This window comes from Cuculus canorus, chromosome 8, assembly GCF_017976375.1.
Source record: "Cuculus canorus isolate bCucCan1 chromosome 8, bCucCan1.pri, whole genome shotgun sequence".
In the NCBI taxonomy this organism is placed as follows: domain Eukaryota; kingdom Metazoa; phylum Chordata; class Aves; order Cuculiformes; family Cuculidae; genus Cuculus; species Cuculus canorus.
The window spans coordinates 19,267,610-19,282,967 of record NC_071408.1 but is presented as its reverse complement, the minus strand read 5'-3'; the positions used below and the strand labels follow the sequence as shown (position 1 = coordinate 19,282,967).

Genomic DNA, 15,358 nt, shown 5'->3' with positions numbered 1-15,358 from the left:
CCAGGTGCAGCTATCTTGTCTGCCGGACCCCTTAATTTTGGGCATCTGAGAACCTGAATCCTAGGATGTCAAATTTGCATGAGAACTAATCTTCCTTCCTAGAAAATGCTGCCACCCTCTTGGCTCCAAGTGATTAGAAAGAGGGAAATACTGTTGTGGAAGAATTGTGAGCATTCATTTAAAACAGGGGATTTATAGAATGGATTTTTTATTTCTAAGAGGTACATTTCCCTTAAGCCATTTTCACAGCAAGGAATGGAAAAAGTACCTGTTAATTTCGATAAAATAAGGCCATAGATAGCTAGAGGAAATATTGAAAATACACTTACTGGATGTTTCTCACTGTCTCTGAGCCAAACGCCTGTGCTGTACAGTAAACATCAAGCAGAGAATATCTCATCGGAAGGAGATGGAGCTAGAGGGTAACCATGGCATGTAGTTGTTAGGAAACTGATGTCCTTTCAGCTGTGAATACTTAAAATCCAAAACACTTCAGAGTGATTTCCTCTTTTTTTTTTTTTATTTCTTTCCAGAAAAATAGCAAAGACTAGAAAATTGGCATGCAGTGAAAGGTTAAAAATGCTAGAATGGGCATTGACTCTTTGTGTTTAATAAATCCCACTGGGCCTGCAAGCTCAAAGCTTTTATCCTTATGAGACTAAACCCCAGTGAATGGCTCGCGCCAGAGCTCAGCGTGCAGGGAACTGTGCTCTTTAATGTGGCCATAATCAACTTTCTAACTAACCTATACAGCATTGATAAGGATTACTTTAAAAAGTCTGTGCAAATTTGCTGCCCCACAACCTGTCAACATGGCATTATCTCTGTTAATTACTGTGTGGTGGTAATTCATGATGATTTCAGAATAATATAGGAGTCCAGAATTGGGAAGTTTAAGAATCCAGTCTGTTGCCTTTAGTAGACATGTTGGGAATTGCATAAAAGTTGAAACTGAGGTTTGATTTCTTCACCACTCAGCAAGTGAACAAATCTGAGGTATTTCAGGGCATTTACCCAATATTCCCTTGGATCTCGATGTTTTGTTAAAAGCTAAGGTGCTCTGTGTGGGAGACCTTTACTTTCAAGCCCAGTCCTGAACTCCTTATGTTGACTCTGATATGTACCTTTCTCCCTGACAAAGTAACCCCATTCTCTGGATTATCCAGAAAGACTGTTCCCTCTGATCAGCATCTGAGTGATAATCATGTAAAGGCAAGAGCAAGCTTCAGAGCAGAGTTTGCATTTAACCCCCAGAAAGATGGCTTACTATTAACTCTCTTATTCAAAAGTACTGAATTAGTATGATGTTTAAGAGAGTAGTTCTTGTACTTGAAATTTACTTGAAAAAAAACATCAACAATTGATGTTCCTAGCATATCAGCTATTTTCTACAGCATTAGCCAAGCTGTCTTTGGTATTAAGTGAACACACGTAGTGTTTCATTGCATCCTTCTGTTTAGGTTGTGGCTGATACCAACATCAGTGCCATCGCTACCCAGCTGGAAAGCATGTCTGCAGGATGTAACCTCAACTCTTCTTCTGAGCATCCTTCTGAAGATTCCGAGTAAGTTTCTACTTAGTCTGCATAACTGAGGTGGATTTCTATGCGCCATGCAAGGGAAGAGCCTAGGATGGTGAAGGACATCTCTCCCATTGCTTCTCTCTAATTTACTGTCACCTTTAAAATGAAAACTGTGACCTTCTCAAAGATGATAGATTCATGTCCATCTTCACCCGGTGACAGAAGTTGCTTGAATAAATAAACACAAAATGTGTTTCCAAGCAATAGTTCTGGACATTTTTCAAAAAAAAAAAATCTTTTTTCTTTTCTAATATGTTTTGCTGACATGATAGTTCTGCCTTTGTCCGTTGGCTTTCTTGCCTGAAAGGAGTTACGATCGTAGCAATTTGAAATAACGTCTGGCCAACTAAGGCAAGAGATGTTAAAAAGCCCGGTGTGTTTCACAAATGTTTTGAGACACATCCCAGAACTTTCTTTGTCTTTTTAATCTCTTTTGCTTTACAATTAAAAAAAAGTCTAACAAAAATATTTTCTACTTACGGCACTTCTATATGGTGATGGAAGTTAGAGATCTAGCCCTCCCATGGCCATGCATCATTCTCCATCATATACTTTTTAGGGCAGCTTATGGCATACTGATTGTCATTTTGAAATTCATTTGAGCTTCATTTTCATTCATTTGCTTCATTATGTTCTTCATTTTTGTTCTTTGATACATTATATTTATTTTAAGAAGCTGAGATGCAAGTTGCTGCCCTTCCTCAGGGGGATTTTGAGTATAAAAGTTAAGCTATTTATGATGCATTCTCTAGACTTACAATGTGAGATATTCTTTTTACTGCTGCTCACAAAGGAGAATTGCTTACTTCACAAAAAGATCTGTATTCTCTTTTCATATCAAAATAGTAAGGAAATTTGAATGTGAAAACACGAAGCAGAATTAGGTAGGCACATGCATTCATTCTGTCCTAAAGAAGTAGCTGGATATTAGTCATCATGGGCTGTGCCCTTATATAAGTGAAAGATGCCAAACAGCTTTTCTCCAGGATATTTTTTTCTAAATATGTAGAACTTTTTCAAATTTGAGATGGATATGTACAATAAGTGGTCTAAATTCTACAAAAATCTTTCTCTGCTCAGTGTAGGCAGTAAACGCTGCTGAAGAGCAGTTCAAGCTCTAAGCAAATGCACTGAGTGAGGGGCTCTTGGGAGTCAGCCTCTGGGGTTCCAAGGCACAGGGGTGCAGGTCAAATATAGATTGTTAGGAAACAGCCTGAAGAACCTGCAGTAGAGCTAAGACTATAAACACAAGTGTTCCTGGCTGCTCCGTGTCTGTTGGACTCATTCTTCTGAAGTCATAAAGTAAAATTATGCTGTAAGGAAATGGTGGCAGTTACCACTTATGCAGACTAAAGATGACAGCTTGGACAGTAAGAAAGCAAACTCTCCTTCGCGTACATGCAGCAGCTGCAGATGAGGGGAGTCTCACTTCTGCACCGGAGATAAGTGCTGTCGTTGAGCTCTTATTAAAAAGAAGCATTTTCAAAGTGAGGAGCTTAAGTACACTGAACAGCATTTGAACTCTGGACTGCACAGGAGTGTATTTCAGCACGAGGACAAGAGTCATGGTTTGTGACTGTATGAAAAACTTCATGATAGATAAATATCTCTGTAAGTGTTCCTTCTGCATAAAGTCCCCAGAGACAGGCTTTGCTATTCTAAGTGATATTTATTGTGTTTTCAGAGCACCTCAGCCTAAGATTATTACTTTGGAGAAAGGCTCTGATGGACTGGGATTTAGTATTGTAGGGGGGTATGGAAGTCCCCATGGAGACCTGCCCATTTATGTCAAGACTATATTTGCCAAGGTATCTTTTCTTATTTTCTCCCTGTTTCTGCATTATCTTTAAAAATAAACTTAAGATTTGGCTTGGATAATATATTATGTAGCAGGAAGCAAAATGTACTATCCAAGTACATTGGTGTGAATAAGTGGACCCAGGACTCACAGATGGCTTCTTAGTTTATATTACTGATGGTTGAAACAAGATACTTTATCTCAGCAAAATTGCTCTGTGTACTTCGGAAACTTGGTTTTGTGCATTAAAATATTTATAACGCAGTTTTATATCTGTAAGTCTCAAAGTGCCTTCCAAGAGACATGAAAGCATCACTTTTCCACTGTACAGGAGAGGAAACAATTGCAGAGATGTTGTATCTTTCTGGCTGAGCTTCGTCTGCAAAACCAGCAATAAGCTCCTGTGCTCAGAGGGTCACCTCAAAGAGAAAAGCCACCAAAACCCAACACTACCAACCTTGTGGCTTCGTGATGAATTGGCTTACACATCAATCCTGGCTCTACTTACTCTCCCTTGCTTCCAGCTTCTCTCCTGCCTCTTCATGAGCACTTCACTCCCATGTGCTGGAGCCACTCGCATCACGGCTGTCTCAGCGCAACTCTGATCCCATCCCTGAGTATCAGAGGAGGACTTGGGGGTCCCAGCCAAGTGCAGTGGTGGCTCTGGCCACCAGCGCTGAGGAGGAAACATGATAGAACACAGCCTCGAGGCAGGCAGCCCTGGATACCCGCGGGTGCAGGGGGAAAAGTGACCGTTTTCCCACCCATCTGCTTGCTGGCAATGTGCTCGGTGTGAGCCAGCAAGATACGTGAGACACGGGCGTGTGAAGGGAGTTCTGCAAATATGGGGGAAAGAAACACATGAGGAATTAGGGATACTTTACATAAAGTAACCTTGAAGTCAGTCACACACAGTTTTTTGTCCTGCACCTTGCTGTCACCTGCTTCTGGCAGGGCAGATGACTTCATCTGAAGGTGGAGTAGAAGTTATGTGTCTGCTTCTGTCATGCTGGGGCTCAAGCCACAAATATCTGGTCTTTCAAAGTTTTCAGTTATTAACATGGGAAGATATTGTGTCTTTAAACTGATGCTTAGATTTACAGGTTTCTAGATGTAAGCACAGCTGAGAAACCCCAAATCAAAGCTAATATACACTGCAGTCATTGGTGGGGCCATGCATGCTATGAACTGACCTATGGGCAGGGCAGGGCCGGGCCCAGGATTTAGATAAAAGAGCTGCGCCGAGGCCTGTGAAGAACCACCATTTCTAAAGCTCTGTAGGAGCTTCTCAGGGCCTTCAATGAAGTCCAGCTCTATACAGGTCTTGGGGCACTGCCCAGGCTGTTCTGCCACATGACCTCTGCCTCCCTCTCTCTCCCCACATTTTAACCTGTTTCTCAGCACTGAGTGCAGAGTACATTTTAATGCTGCTTTAACAAGTCTTTCCTTATTCATAAAAGCCAGAACCAGTCTTTACACTGCAGTTTTTTCAGGGATGAGCCGATTCTCCTCTTCCCAGTGGTGTATCACCTGCCCACACTGCCCCAGACCTCACAGGGTTGGATAAGCGGGGTGAGCAGAGGGCAGTAGGTGATGCACTTGGGGATGCTTCAGCACTATCCGTTCCCATGTTCCTCCACCCAGTTACGGTGGGATTTCCAGCACTGCATCCCTCCTCATTTCATCCATCAGCATTATGAGAGATGGGAGGGCTCTGTGCTACCAGCCGCTAACGAATCGCTTTGCTGTTTGCAGGGAGCAGCTGCGGACGATGGCAGACTGAAGCGTGGCGATCAGATTTTAGCAGTTAATGGGGAAGCTTTGGAAGGTGTTACTCATGAGCAAGCTGTAGCTATTCTGAAGCGCCAGAAAGGAACTGTAACATTAATGGTGTTATCATGAATGTCATTGCGCTTGCGGAGATAAATACAATTATTTTAGAACATCAATAGAGCTATAATAATACTGTTCAGCCCTGAGCAGTATGTAAAGCAACCCTGGCAAAAATGAATCAATATTCACCCCATTGCCAGAAAGGGTAGTGTGCATCTCGAGCTTCATTTAGCCTTCCTTGTTATCAGCCTTTTTCTCACCCTCCCCTACTTCTGGTGCTTCTGGTGGCTTTTGAGGTTTCTCTGGACAAGTTAAATTAAGAAACATCAAAGAGAAATATCAATTTTACTTTATTTATACATAAGTTTTTATGCCAGCTAGTCTGAACCTGTTACAACTGCCGAACCTGGAATCGATTCGCACACAAAAGAGAATTTAGATCATCAACGGATCTCATCTGATGAGCAGAAATAAATGCCGAGTGACTTGTCATCTCACTCATGATTTACTTATGCTAATTGTCCTTTCAAGTATGCCAGAAAACATTAGCAATGTAATTAAATTACCACTGTTCCAAATGATGAAATATCAAATTCTCCTCTGGGAAATTATTTGTGCTCGGCACAGTAAGTCTGATAGTCAAATGTGAACTTCTCATGTTTATCTCTTTGGGTAGGTCTATGGAAGTTAGTCAGAGGTAATTACTGTGATGTGTCAATTTGCAGCCTTTAGCATGAAAAATAAACTAGGGGAGAGGGAAATGTATTTTTTTAGGCTTTTAAAATGTTTGAGCCTTTTCAGATATTTAGGCAGCATGAACAACAACCGATCTCATTCTATTCTAATTATATTTTTAAAGAAGAAGAAATGTGCTGGTATATGCCAGGCATGTTGCATACAAAGGCAATTGTTGTTGTGCCAAGTTGTAGCATAATTGTTCATCCTGAAACTTTAATGAAGGCGAAAGTTTGCTTCAGCAACGTGATCCTGTAATTCTAGTAACAATGGTGAGCAGTCCCTCTGCATGTTGTCTTTAAGGACAGATGAAATTAATCCAACCCAGCAAACTGTTTTACATTTCCAAGAGTCTCCCCAAGATCAGATAGTGCAGGAAGAGGCTTTCATGGATCACAGAGGATGCTTCGCTCTAAGGGCTGCTGGAGTTCAATTTTGGATGACACCAAATAATACCAGGCAGCAGATCACCTCAGGAGACAGCTGTGGCAAGATGATGTCCCCCTGAGGCTGGCTGCCATGCCTGTCCTCCCAAGGGCTTCCTCAGCCCCCTCCGGCAAGTCAGATGGCTCAGTCAAAGCAACCGACTGTTTCTTTGATTTAGGCTAAGCCAGGTGAGAGCATGATGAAGCCCATGAGGAGCCTTCCAGAAGCCTGTCCTGCTCTCTATGGTGGAGGTGGGACACAGGAATGTTCAGCTAAAAGTTAGCGACTTCATTGCATGTCGCAGCCATTCCTGCAGTGATTATATGACCATGGCCTTAGTGATTTAGCAAATTAATTTGGCTGGCAGATTAATGGCGATGTAAGTCATTGTTGTTTAATCTCTCCATCCAGAGGAACAGTAGGGTTTTAAGGGAAGCAGCCCAGTCTATTTGGACTATTTGGTGTAATTTATAATGATGATGTAGCTGGGAGAAATTAAAGGGTAGAGGGGGAAAAAATGGCTGCTCATTTTATATGAAAAATTCCTGGAATTAAATAGTAAGAAGATTCAAAATCTGTAGTATAAAAACTGAGTAGCACAGGGTTTGTGTTAAAGGTTCTGTTGTTCTCTATGCTCGAGGCTGGGATGGGCATTCCTCCATTTTACATTAAAGCACAGGTACTGAAGCGAGATGAACTACACTGAAACAAGCTGTGATTAGCTCTTGTTGAAGTGATTTTCTTTATTTCATTTAAAAGTTTTCTTTAGGTAGTCACAAAGTGCATTTAGCCTGCTGGAACTATTAGTGGGTCTTCCATTAACAGTGCCTGGAAGAGATTTCACATTTTCAGTGGATTCCCACTGTAGTATTTGATTTGCTGAGTGCGGCATTAGTGGAACCTTGATTGTAGCACACAGAAATATGTCCAAATGTAGCAAATTGGAGAATTTTTTAACAAACTGCCTTTGGTTGCAGAAGTATCCAAGTTATGCAGAGGTAAAAGCCGGTACATGAAATGTGAAAAGGTACCCTCAGAAATACTGTATGGAATTTATGAACGAAATGTAATCATTCCTCTGTCTGATTGTGTTTTTATAACCGTTGCATTCCTACTTTGAGATGTTGCCACATTTAATCTATGAAGTTTTACACAGCTGTTTATTAGCCTATTATGCAGATACTGTTCATATACATAAAGAATAGAATTTATGGGCTGAAATATTTTGCACTTCTCATTGCTCAGAATGAGGGAGAGCATTTTCTGCTTCTTGTAATTTGCACTTTGTGTGTTGAATATATTACTGCCAAAAATTATATTGCAACTAATTGATAAACCAGTGACCATGTGGAGAAGCGTGTGCTCTATGTACAGGACCAAGTTAGATAATTAAATTTGCATTACGCTTGTCTGGGTTGAGGTGTTCTGGTTTAAAACTTCATTTCTGTGCAAGGGAAAAAGCAATTAAACTCCTGATTGTATGTTTACATATATCAGTAAAATGAGACATTTTATGACTTCAAAGATTCTAAATAAAGCTCGATTGCATAAGTAGTTGTGCATTTTTTTATTTTTTTGAAGTCAGTGTTAAAATCAGTTGTGTGAGGTGTCTGTTGCTGTTGCAGGGCTCATGACTGCCCTTCTCGGGGAGCAGGAGCGGCTGTTGCTGTAGGAGTGATGGAAGGCTGTGGTGCCAGCCAGCCAAGGCTCTGCACCCAAGTAGCGGGATTGCTCCGGAGTGAGGTGCTCACAGGGAACCATCCCATGCCCATCTGCCCTCCATCCCAAAGCTGTAGCTGTCCATCTAGAGGCTGCAGCCTGTAAGCAGATTCTAATGCCAACGAGAATGATTTGGTTGAGAAACAAAGGATCCACTGCGCAGGCAGCAAAACCAGAGGAGAGAAAAAAAGAGGATGAAGACAAAGGTGCTGAGCAATCATTATTGTACCAGGACTAATCAAAGTCAATACAAAGCGTGCTTGCAGGAGAAGCATCTTTGCCACAGGCATCTTGCAGCCCTTCGGAGGTGCCATTCGCCACCATTTCAACTCGTACGTACCGGTGGGAAGGGTTCTCCTGCATTGGTTTAAGGACTCAGCTGTCAGAGCCTTTTCTTTTTGAGAGGCTATGTCCTCATGTTCACAGTTCCTATATCAGCTTCCTCACCTGGAGAGATCTGGAATAACCTGCAGTCTGCAGTGACCCTGTCAAGGACATTCTTGACATCACCAGGGGCCATCTTAAGGCTGTTTGTATTTCTTGGTTAGTTCTGCAAAGAAAAGGGCTCATTACCCCAATGTTTACCTTTCTTCCCAAGCCTGGGACTGGGGTTCTGTAAATTTTTGTGCGGTCCTCGGCATGTGAGCTCACCAGGGAACAAAGGCTGTCCAGGTATGGTCCCCACTGCCAAGCACTGCTCTGAGCTTGGCAGTGGGGATCGTGCCTGGATGTCCACCGGATGCAGCCTGAGATGATGCTCAGCAGCGATGTGAACCCTGGTGGTGGAGGGTGGGCTGGTGTGGACAAGGAGGTCAGCCTGGAGCAGTGAGGAGACCATCACGTTATACTGCTGGATTGGGAATTGCTGTAATGCCTCTGAATTCCCTGTAATTAATCAAATGGCGATTACCACCCTGGAAGTGTGATATATAGAGAGCCTGTTGAGGTAAAATTATTATGCTGAGATGGAGCAGTTAATGTACCTTCACCTGAAAGAACTGGAATGAATTAATTTAACATTACACATGTATAAAACATTAGTTTTTACAGTTGTTCTGAGCATTGATATATAATTCCATTATCGTCTTTCTCCACGGTTTCACACTTCTACATCCATAATTTAGCTGTATTTACATTCTGGTTAAACACTGTCACGGTCATTGTGTTTCCTTTTAGCAGCAATGGACATTTTGTTCTCCAACATGCACAATCCTGTGATAGCTGGACCTTTTAAGATGGCAACAAATCAAGTATCCGTGCTCTGCTGTATCCCAAGTAGAAAAGGAATGAGGATTACCTTGAGTTTGCCTCCAGCCTTGCCCAAGTAGCTTCGAGGTCTTTGCTGCTTTAGCAAGTCAAGTGAGCTTGAAGCAAGAGTTTATTCCCAATTCCCGCACAAAAAGGAAAATAAACAATGGCAGCATAAACTCCTCTTTATTCCTGATCACACAGCTCCTGCTGTAGGTGCTGTGCTTCTGTAACTGCCCATTTAAAATTAAAAATCACATCCCAATCTAAGTAACTGTACCAACTGAAACCACATTAACACGACGTTTTTCTGCTGTGCTTCCCAGCTGGTCTGCCCTGGGCAGGATGCAGATCTGCTGAGCTTGGCTTTTCCTTTCCATCATGTCCTAAGAAACAGGTTTTATCTCCAGAAATGACACGATGCTGCAGTTGCCCTTACAAACTAGCAAGCTGCCACAAGGAGGAGGTAAACCAAAACAGAAGTTGTTCTCAAAAGTCTCATTTTTCGTGACTAAAATGAACATTTGGGGAGGTTCACTTGTTTGCATTTTGAATGGCAGCAATCTCTTCAGGCTCCTAAAGCCCTTTCTTTCCTTTTTTTTTTTTTCCCTTCTTTTTAACACTTTGGTGTGCGGGTGTAATGGGGCAGCTGTCGAAAAGAAATTTAAGTGTGGAAATGTAAGCTGGCACTCTGGTTTTCTGCAGGTTCTGGTTTATTTGTATGCAGCAGGAAGGGAGCTGCAAGTAAATTCCCCTAAACAGCAATAAGCTATCCTTTCCTCCTTTCCCCTCTCCCATGTACGTTGTTCTACAGACTTGTTCCCCCTCCTAATAAAAGGACACCCTGGATGCTTATGTGCAATGATGCTCCTAAAATGCAAACTTGGCACAAATCTCTCTGCGGATGAGAGATGGCGAGAACATAAGACCATACGCTCCCCCAGGACAAATGGGATGGCCGAGAGCCTGAGGCACTTGCTGAAAGCTGTGTGCAAAGCTCCAGGGCCACGCAGGGCCCCAGCAGTGCCCCCCACCCTTCCATCACAGCTTGCAGAGCTAAACCCTGCGCAAAAGCGTGATGCCTCCTTGTGTGGCCTGTCAAGAGGGTTTGAGGGGTTCATGTATCCCCCAGCAGCAATGCTGCTCAACTAATGTCTTCATTAGTGCTCACCTTATGAGATGTGGTGGATTTGTGCACTTTAGATGGTGTTTTGCAGAACAGTCACACCGAAAATCACTTCATAGAATCATCGAGGCTGGAAAAGACCTCTAAGATCATCAAGTCAGCCCAACACCACTGTGCCCACTAAACCCTGTACCGAAGTGCCACATCTATACTTATTTTTAATGCCTCCAGGCATGTTGACTCCACCACTTCCCAGGGCAGCCTGCTCCAAGGCTTCCCCGCTCTTTTGAAATTTTTCCTAAAATCTAATCTAAACTTCTCTTGGCACAACTTGAGGCTATTTCCTCTCATCCTGCCAATTGTTACAGCACCCACCTCACTACAACCTCATTTCAGGCAGTTGTGATAAGATCTCCCATCAGCCTGCCCTTCTCCAGGCTGAACAACCTCAGTTCCCTCAGCTGTTCCTCATAACATTTCTTCTCCAGCCCCTTCACCAGCTTCATCGCCCTCCTCCTTCAGCAACCTGATGTCCTTCTTGTAGTGAGGGACCCAAAACTGAACACAGTATTTGAGGTGCAGCCTCACAAGTGCTGAGTACAGGGGCAGAATCACTCCCCTAATCTTGCTGGCCACACCATTTTTGATAGAAGCCAGGATGCTGTTGGCCTTCTTGGCTACCTGTGGTTGTTCAGTCACTGTCAACCAACACCGCCAGGTCCTTTACTGCCCGGCAGCTTTCCAGTCACACCTCCCCAAACCTGTTGCATTGTGTGGGGTGGTTGTGACCAAAGTGCAGAACCCGGCACTTGGCCTCGTTAAAACTCACACAATTGGCCTCTGCCCATTGGTCCAGCCTGTCCAGGTCCCTCTGCGGAGCCTTCCTGCCCTCCAGCAGATCGACACTCACACCCAATTTGGTGTCGTCTGCAAACTTACGGAGGGAGCACTCAATCCCTCATCCAGATCATTGATAAAGATACTAAACAAGACTGGCCCGGACACTGAGCCCTGAGGAACATCGCTTATGACCAGACACCAACTGGATTTAACTGTTCACAACAACTCTCTGGGCTCAGCTATCCAGCCACTTTTTCACCCAGAGAAGGGTACACTGGTCTAAGCCATGAGCCATAAATGAACTTCTCAACAGGGACATAGTTTGCTCCAAGCTGTGTTTGGGCTTGAAGAAGCCCCCGTTACAGGTGACTTTCTTGCTGGTGTTGTCAGCGTTCCCTGCCCTGGTCTCTCTGCAGGATTTTTTCTAGCGGATGTGCTGGCCTGATGGCTGCAGCTGTTTGCTGGAAAGCAGCTTTAGCCAGTGAGAAGTGCACGTGGGATCGTGCAGATTTGCTTCTTAGATGGGTGTTTTACTGCTCCTGACACAGAAACAGGAATTGGTGTGCAAGTCCTGATGCTCACAAAAAAACTGTTAACTTGCTGCATTACATGGGAAGCAGATAAAACTGGACAAATCAACATTATGTAGGCCAACATTTTAAAATATTACTGTTTTTTAACTCGGGGAGCGAGGTAGCAAATGGGGCAGTTGCTGTCTCTGTTGGTGTTACTTTGTGCAGGGTTGAAGTGTGAGCAGTTGCTGGCCACGTGTTGTTAATCCCCTCCATGCCAGACTTTCCCCTCACAGATTTTACGTGCTGGGGTTGCTTGGTGCCTGGTCTCTGGGTGACACCTGGATCTCGCTGGCGTGATGGCTGGAGCCCACCCTGCCAGAGATTTGAAATCTGCTTTTACCTTGCAGATCCAGGGCTGAGAGCCTTTGCTTCAGTTATTGTGTTTCTCTCACCTTTCTCACAATGGAACTATACATTCTTACAGGGCAATATCTGCCCTTGGAAACATGATACTCCCTATGAGCATTTTCAAATAGTAAGGAATCTCTCGGTACTTCTGTTACCCTTCTTTTCATCCCACCTAGCAGGGCATGCTGGAGCCTGTGCATTTCCAAGCCCGTTGCACGCGGCTGCCCTCGGCTGATGGTACCAGTGCCGGATCAGGGCAGTGACCTGGTGTATCCCCCCAAACTGCTGCAGACAGCAGCCGGGGAAGCCGCAGCAGTGGCTGCACTGACTCTGGGCATTGTGCTCCCACGGTTTTTTCTGCTGAAATGGCACTAGATGGAGCAATTGACAAAATATTCTATTTCTGCTTGCTTCAGCCCAGGCCTCGTGCCCCAAGGGATGCTCCGAGGATGTGCCATCCTCAACCCAGACCAGGAAAAGCAAGTTCCCAAAGCTCTGAGCTGGCTTTTTGCCCTGCAAGTAGGTACATGCTATGTGTAGCATAAAGGAGGACACACCTAGGTACCACGACAAGCGATTTCTAGGAAATGAAATCACAGTCCTGTGATAACCGCCCTCTATCCCTCATGGAAGGAAGGCTGAGCAGACACTCCATGCCAAGCCATGGGGATTGGGTGAGGTATGGATGTTGTTAATGTGTCCTACACACTGTCCCTGCAGCAGCTCCATCCCTGGGAGCAAATAAACCTGCCTTTGCTGCTGAGACGTTCGTCTCTTCTAAGAATATTAAATTCTGCTGACAGTCACTGAGCCGACGCCATCTAAGGCACTGATGTGGCAATTTCTGGGTGATGAAGCAAGAGGTGCTGGTTTTCTCTGCCACCTGCATGGTCAAGACTGGAGGAGGAAAGAGAAAGCAGAATTTATTGTGCTTTGTGCTTCGTGCTTCCATTTGGACCCGAGAAAGCTATCGGTCATTGGGTTTGCTTCTCCCACAGTGTTAAGCTTGAAGTGGCTCGTCCCAGCACCCAGTCCTCACCACACGTCAGGGGGCAGCAAGCAGGAGCTGCTCGCAGATGTCTGAGCAGCTGAGCCAAGGCATGTCCCCACCACCTGGGAATGGTTCACTAATTTAATTAACCACGGAGGTCGTGTTCACCAGTTGTGTGGGGCTCTAGATGCACATCAAGCTCAAGGTGGTCTGCTCTCCTTGTGCTCTGAATGCGCCCACAGCTGCACTTCAGAAACCAATGGACATTTCTTGCCCTATTCTCCCTGTGCCTGTGTCTCACCCAGGGCCCCTGGCCCCATTCCTGCCCTGTTGGAGGGAGCAAAGTCCTTCCCTCCACCCTGGGCCGAGGGTACTTGATATTTACAGCGCAAGAAATGAGTTAACCTTTAACAAAAGCAGCCTGGACAACGTTAGCAGATGACTGCAATTATTTCATTCTGCTTTATATGGTTTTAAGCTGATACCAAGAAACCATCTGCATCCCTGCAGCAGGGACGGAGATCACTTTGCTGTTTCTTTTCCCAGCCGGAGGCCCACTGCCCCCTTGCATGAGACCCGTGACGTTTTTACCACCCCACAGATACAAGCACTGAGCACAAGGCAGCCTTTTGTCCGGGCCTGCTGGATCACAGGGGCTGCACATTTCGCCACGGACAGGGCGTTTTCATTCCTCACATATCTTATGACTGATGTCAGGACAGACGGGGGGGCATGGGGGCCCCTCTGCTCTGGTAGCTGGGGGGGAGGTGGGGCACAGCATGGCCACAACTCCATGTGTTCCCCAAAAAAACTTCTGCATATTGCCTTCCAGCCCTGGTGCCCCCAGGGAGGTATCGTTCCCACGCCTTGGCAGCTCACAGGCGGTGGGAGGAACAGTTTAGGATCATCTGGTTTTCAGCAAGGAGGGGGGGAAGCCACTGGCTGTTTCTTTTGTGTGTTGCATCTGGCATGGGTACTGACACCAAACGACTTGCAGAAGGCAGCTGGCAGGGTGAGAGGGTCTCATATGGCTCTGGTTGGGTCCAAGGTTGGCTGGGGCACAGCTGGAGACAAAGCGGTGCCCAACAGGGACAGGCACAGCCCCAGGGGAGCTGGGGGATCCACTCCTCCGGGGTCCATGCCCTGGTGCGGTGCCTGCATGGTCATGCACCGTGCAGCTGTATGGTGGCTTCAAAACCAGTGTTTGCCATGGAGCTAAAGCCTGCTGGATGTGGATGAGGTGTCCAGGCATGGGGTATAGAATGGTTTGGGTTGGAAGGGATCCATATAGTTCAATCCCCATGTAATGAACAGGGGCATCATCAGGCTGCTGAGAGCCCCTTCCAACCTGACCTTGAATGTTTCAAGTGTCCCCTTCTCCCTAGGATGGACCTTGGGAAGTTGGCTTTTGTTCCTCTGGCATCTTGTCTTTGGCACCATCATCCCTGTTCTGCCACCAAAGTGCAGCATCACATTCAGGCCATCCCAGCATCTCCAGGAGCATCCGATGGGCTCACATGCATGTGGGTTGGGGCATGACATCTGGGTGGCAGAGGGCTTTCTCTGAAGGTTGTTGGTAAATGAGAAGGGAAAAAAAACAGAGAATCACTGGAAGTCATCCCATTTTCAGTTCCAGTATGGATACTGAGGGCTAGGCAGCGCAATGTGGTTTTCTACGACCATGGAGATGCTTCGGATGAGACTGCCAGGGTCCCTGCTCCCCTTCTTGCAGCAAAAGAAAGGAATACACTAGAAATGGCCATAAAGAGAGTGGAAAAAACATGTTCAGCTGAGTTTCTTGTCATTCTTTCCTTCATAGCTGTTCAGCTCCTAGATGGTGAACCCATAAAGATCATTAGATTCATTTCTTTCCTTGCTGTGACTTAATTGTCTCCATTTGTTTCATACAGCACTCGTGCTGGAGATGTATTTTTGCTTGCCTATATTTAGTTTGATCTCTACCATGATATCAAAATAATAAATTAAGTCTGGCTCTCGGGCTCTTTGTGGCACTGAGATCCCACAGACTATTTTCTATCAGTTTTGTGCAATCCAGTACTCCAACAGGGGAATGCTGGGCACTGTGAAATAATGAGGGCGGCCTCAAATAATCCACAGTCCCTTGGGGTCCACATGA

The 15,358-nt window shown here is 45.0% G+C and overlaps 1 protein-coding gene across 6 annotated transcripts in view; it reads left to right on the top strand.

The window, feature by feature from the left end:
* Window positions 1-7,784, top strand: part of PATJ (PATJ crumbs cell polarity complex component) — a 158,313-nt gene extending 150,529 nt beyond the window's left edge. For 4 of the 6 annotated variants that reach the window (XM_054072365.1, XM_054072364.1, XM_054072362.1 and 1 more), the window contains exons 43-45: window positions 1,461-1,564; window positions 3,267-3,390; window positions 5,136-7,784. In XM_054072365.1, the coding sequence (XP_053928340.1) occupies window positions 1,461-1,564; window positions 3,267-3,390; window positions 5,136-5,282 (375 nt within the window). In that variant the 3' untranslated portion in view covers window positions 5,283-7,784. The remainder of the gene's footprint in view (window positions 1-1,460; window positions 1,565-3,266; window positions 3,391-5,135) is intronic. The other 2 variants (XM_054072367.1, XM_054072366.1) reach the window with 1 other exon arrangement.
* The last annotated feature ends 7,574 nt before the right edge of the window (window positions 7,785-15,358 follow it).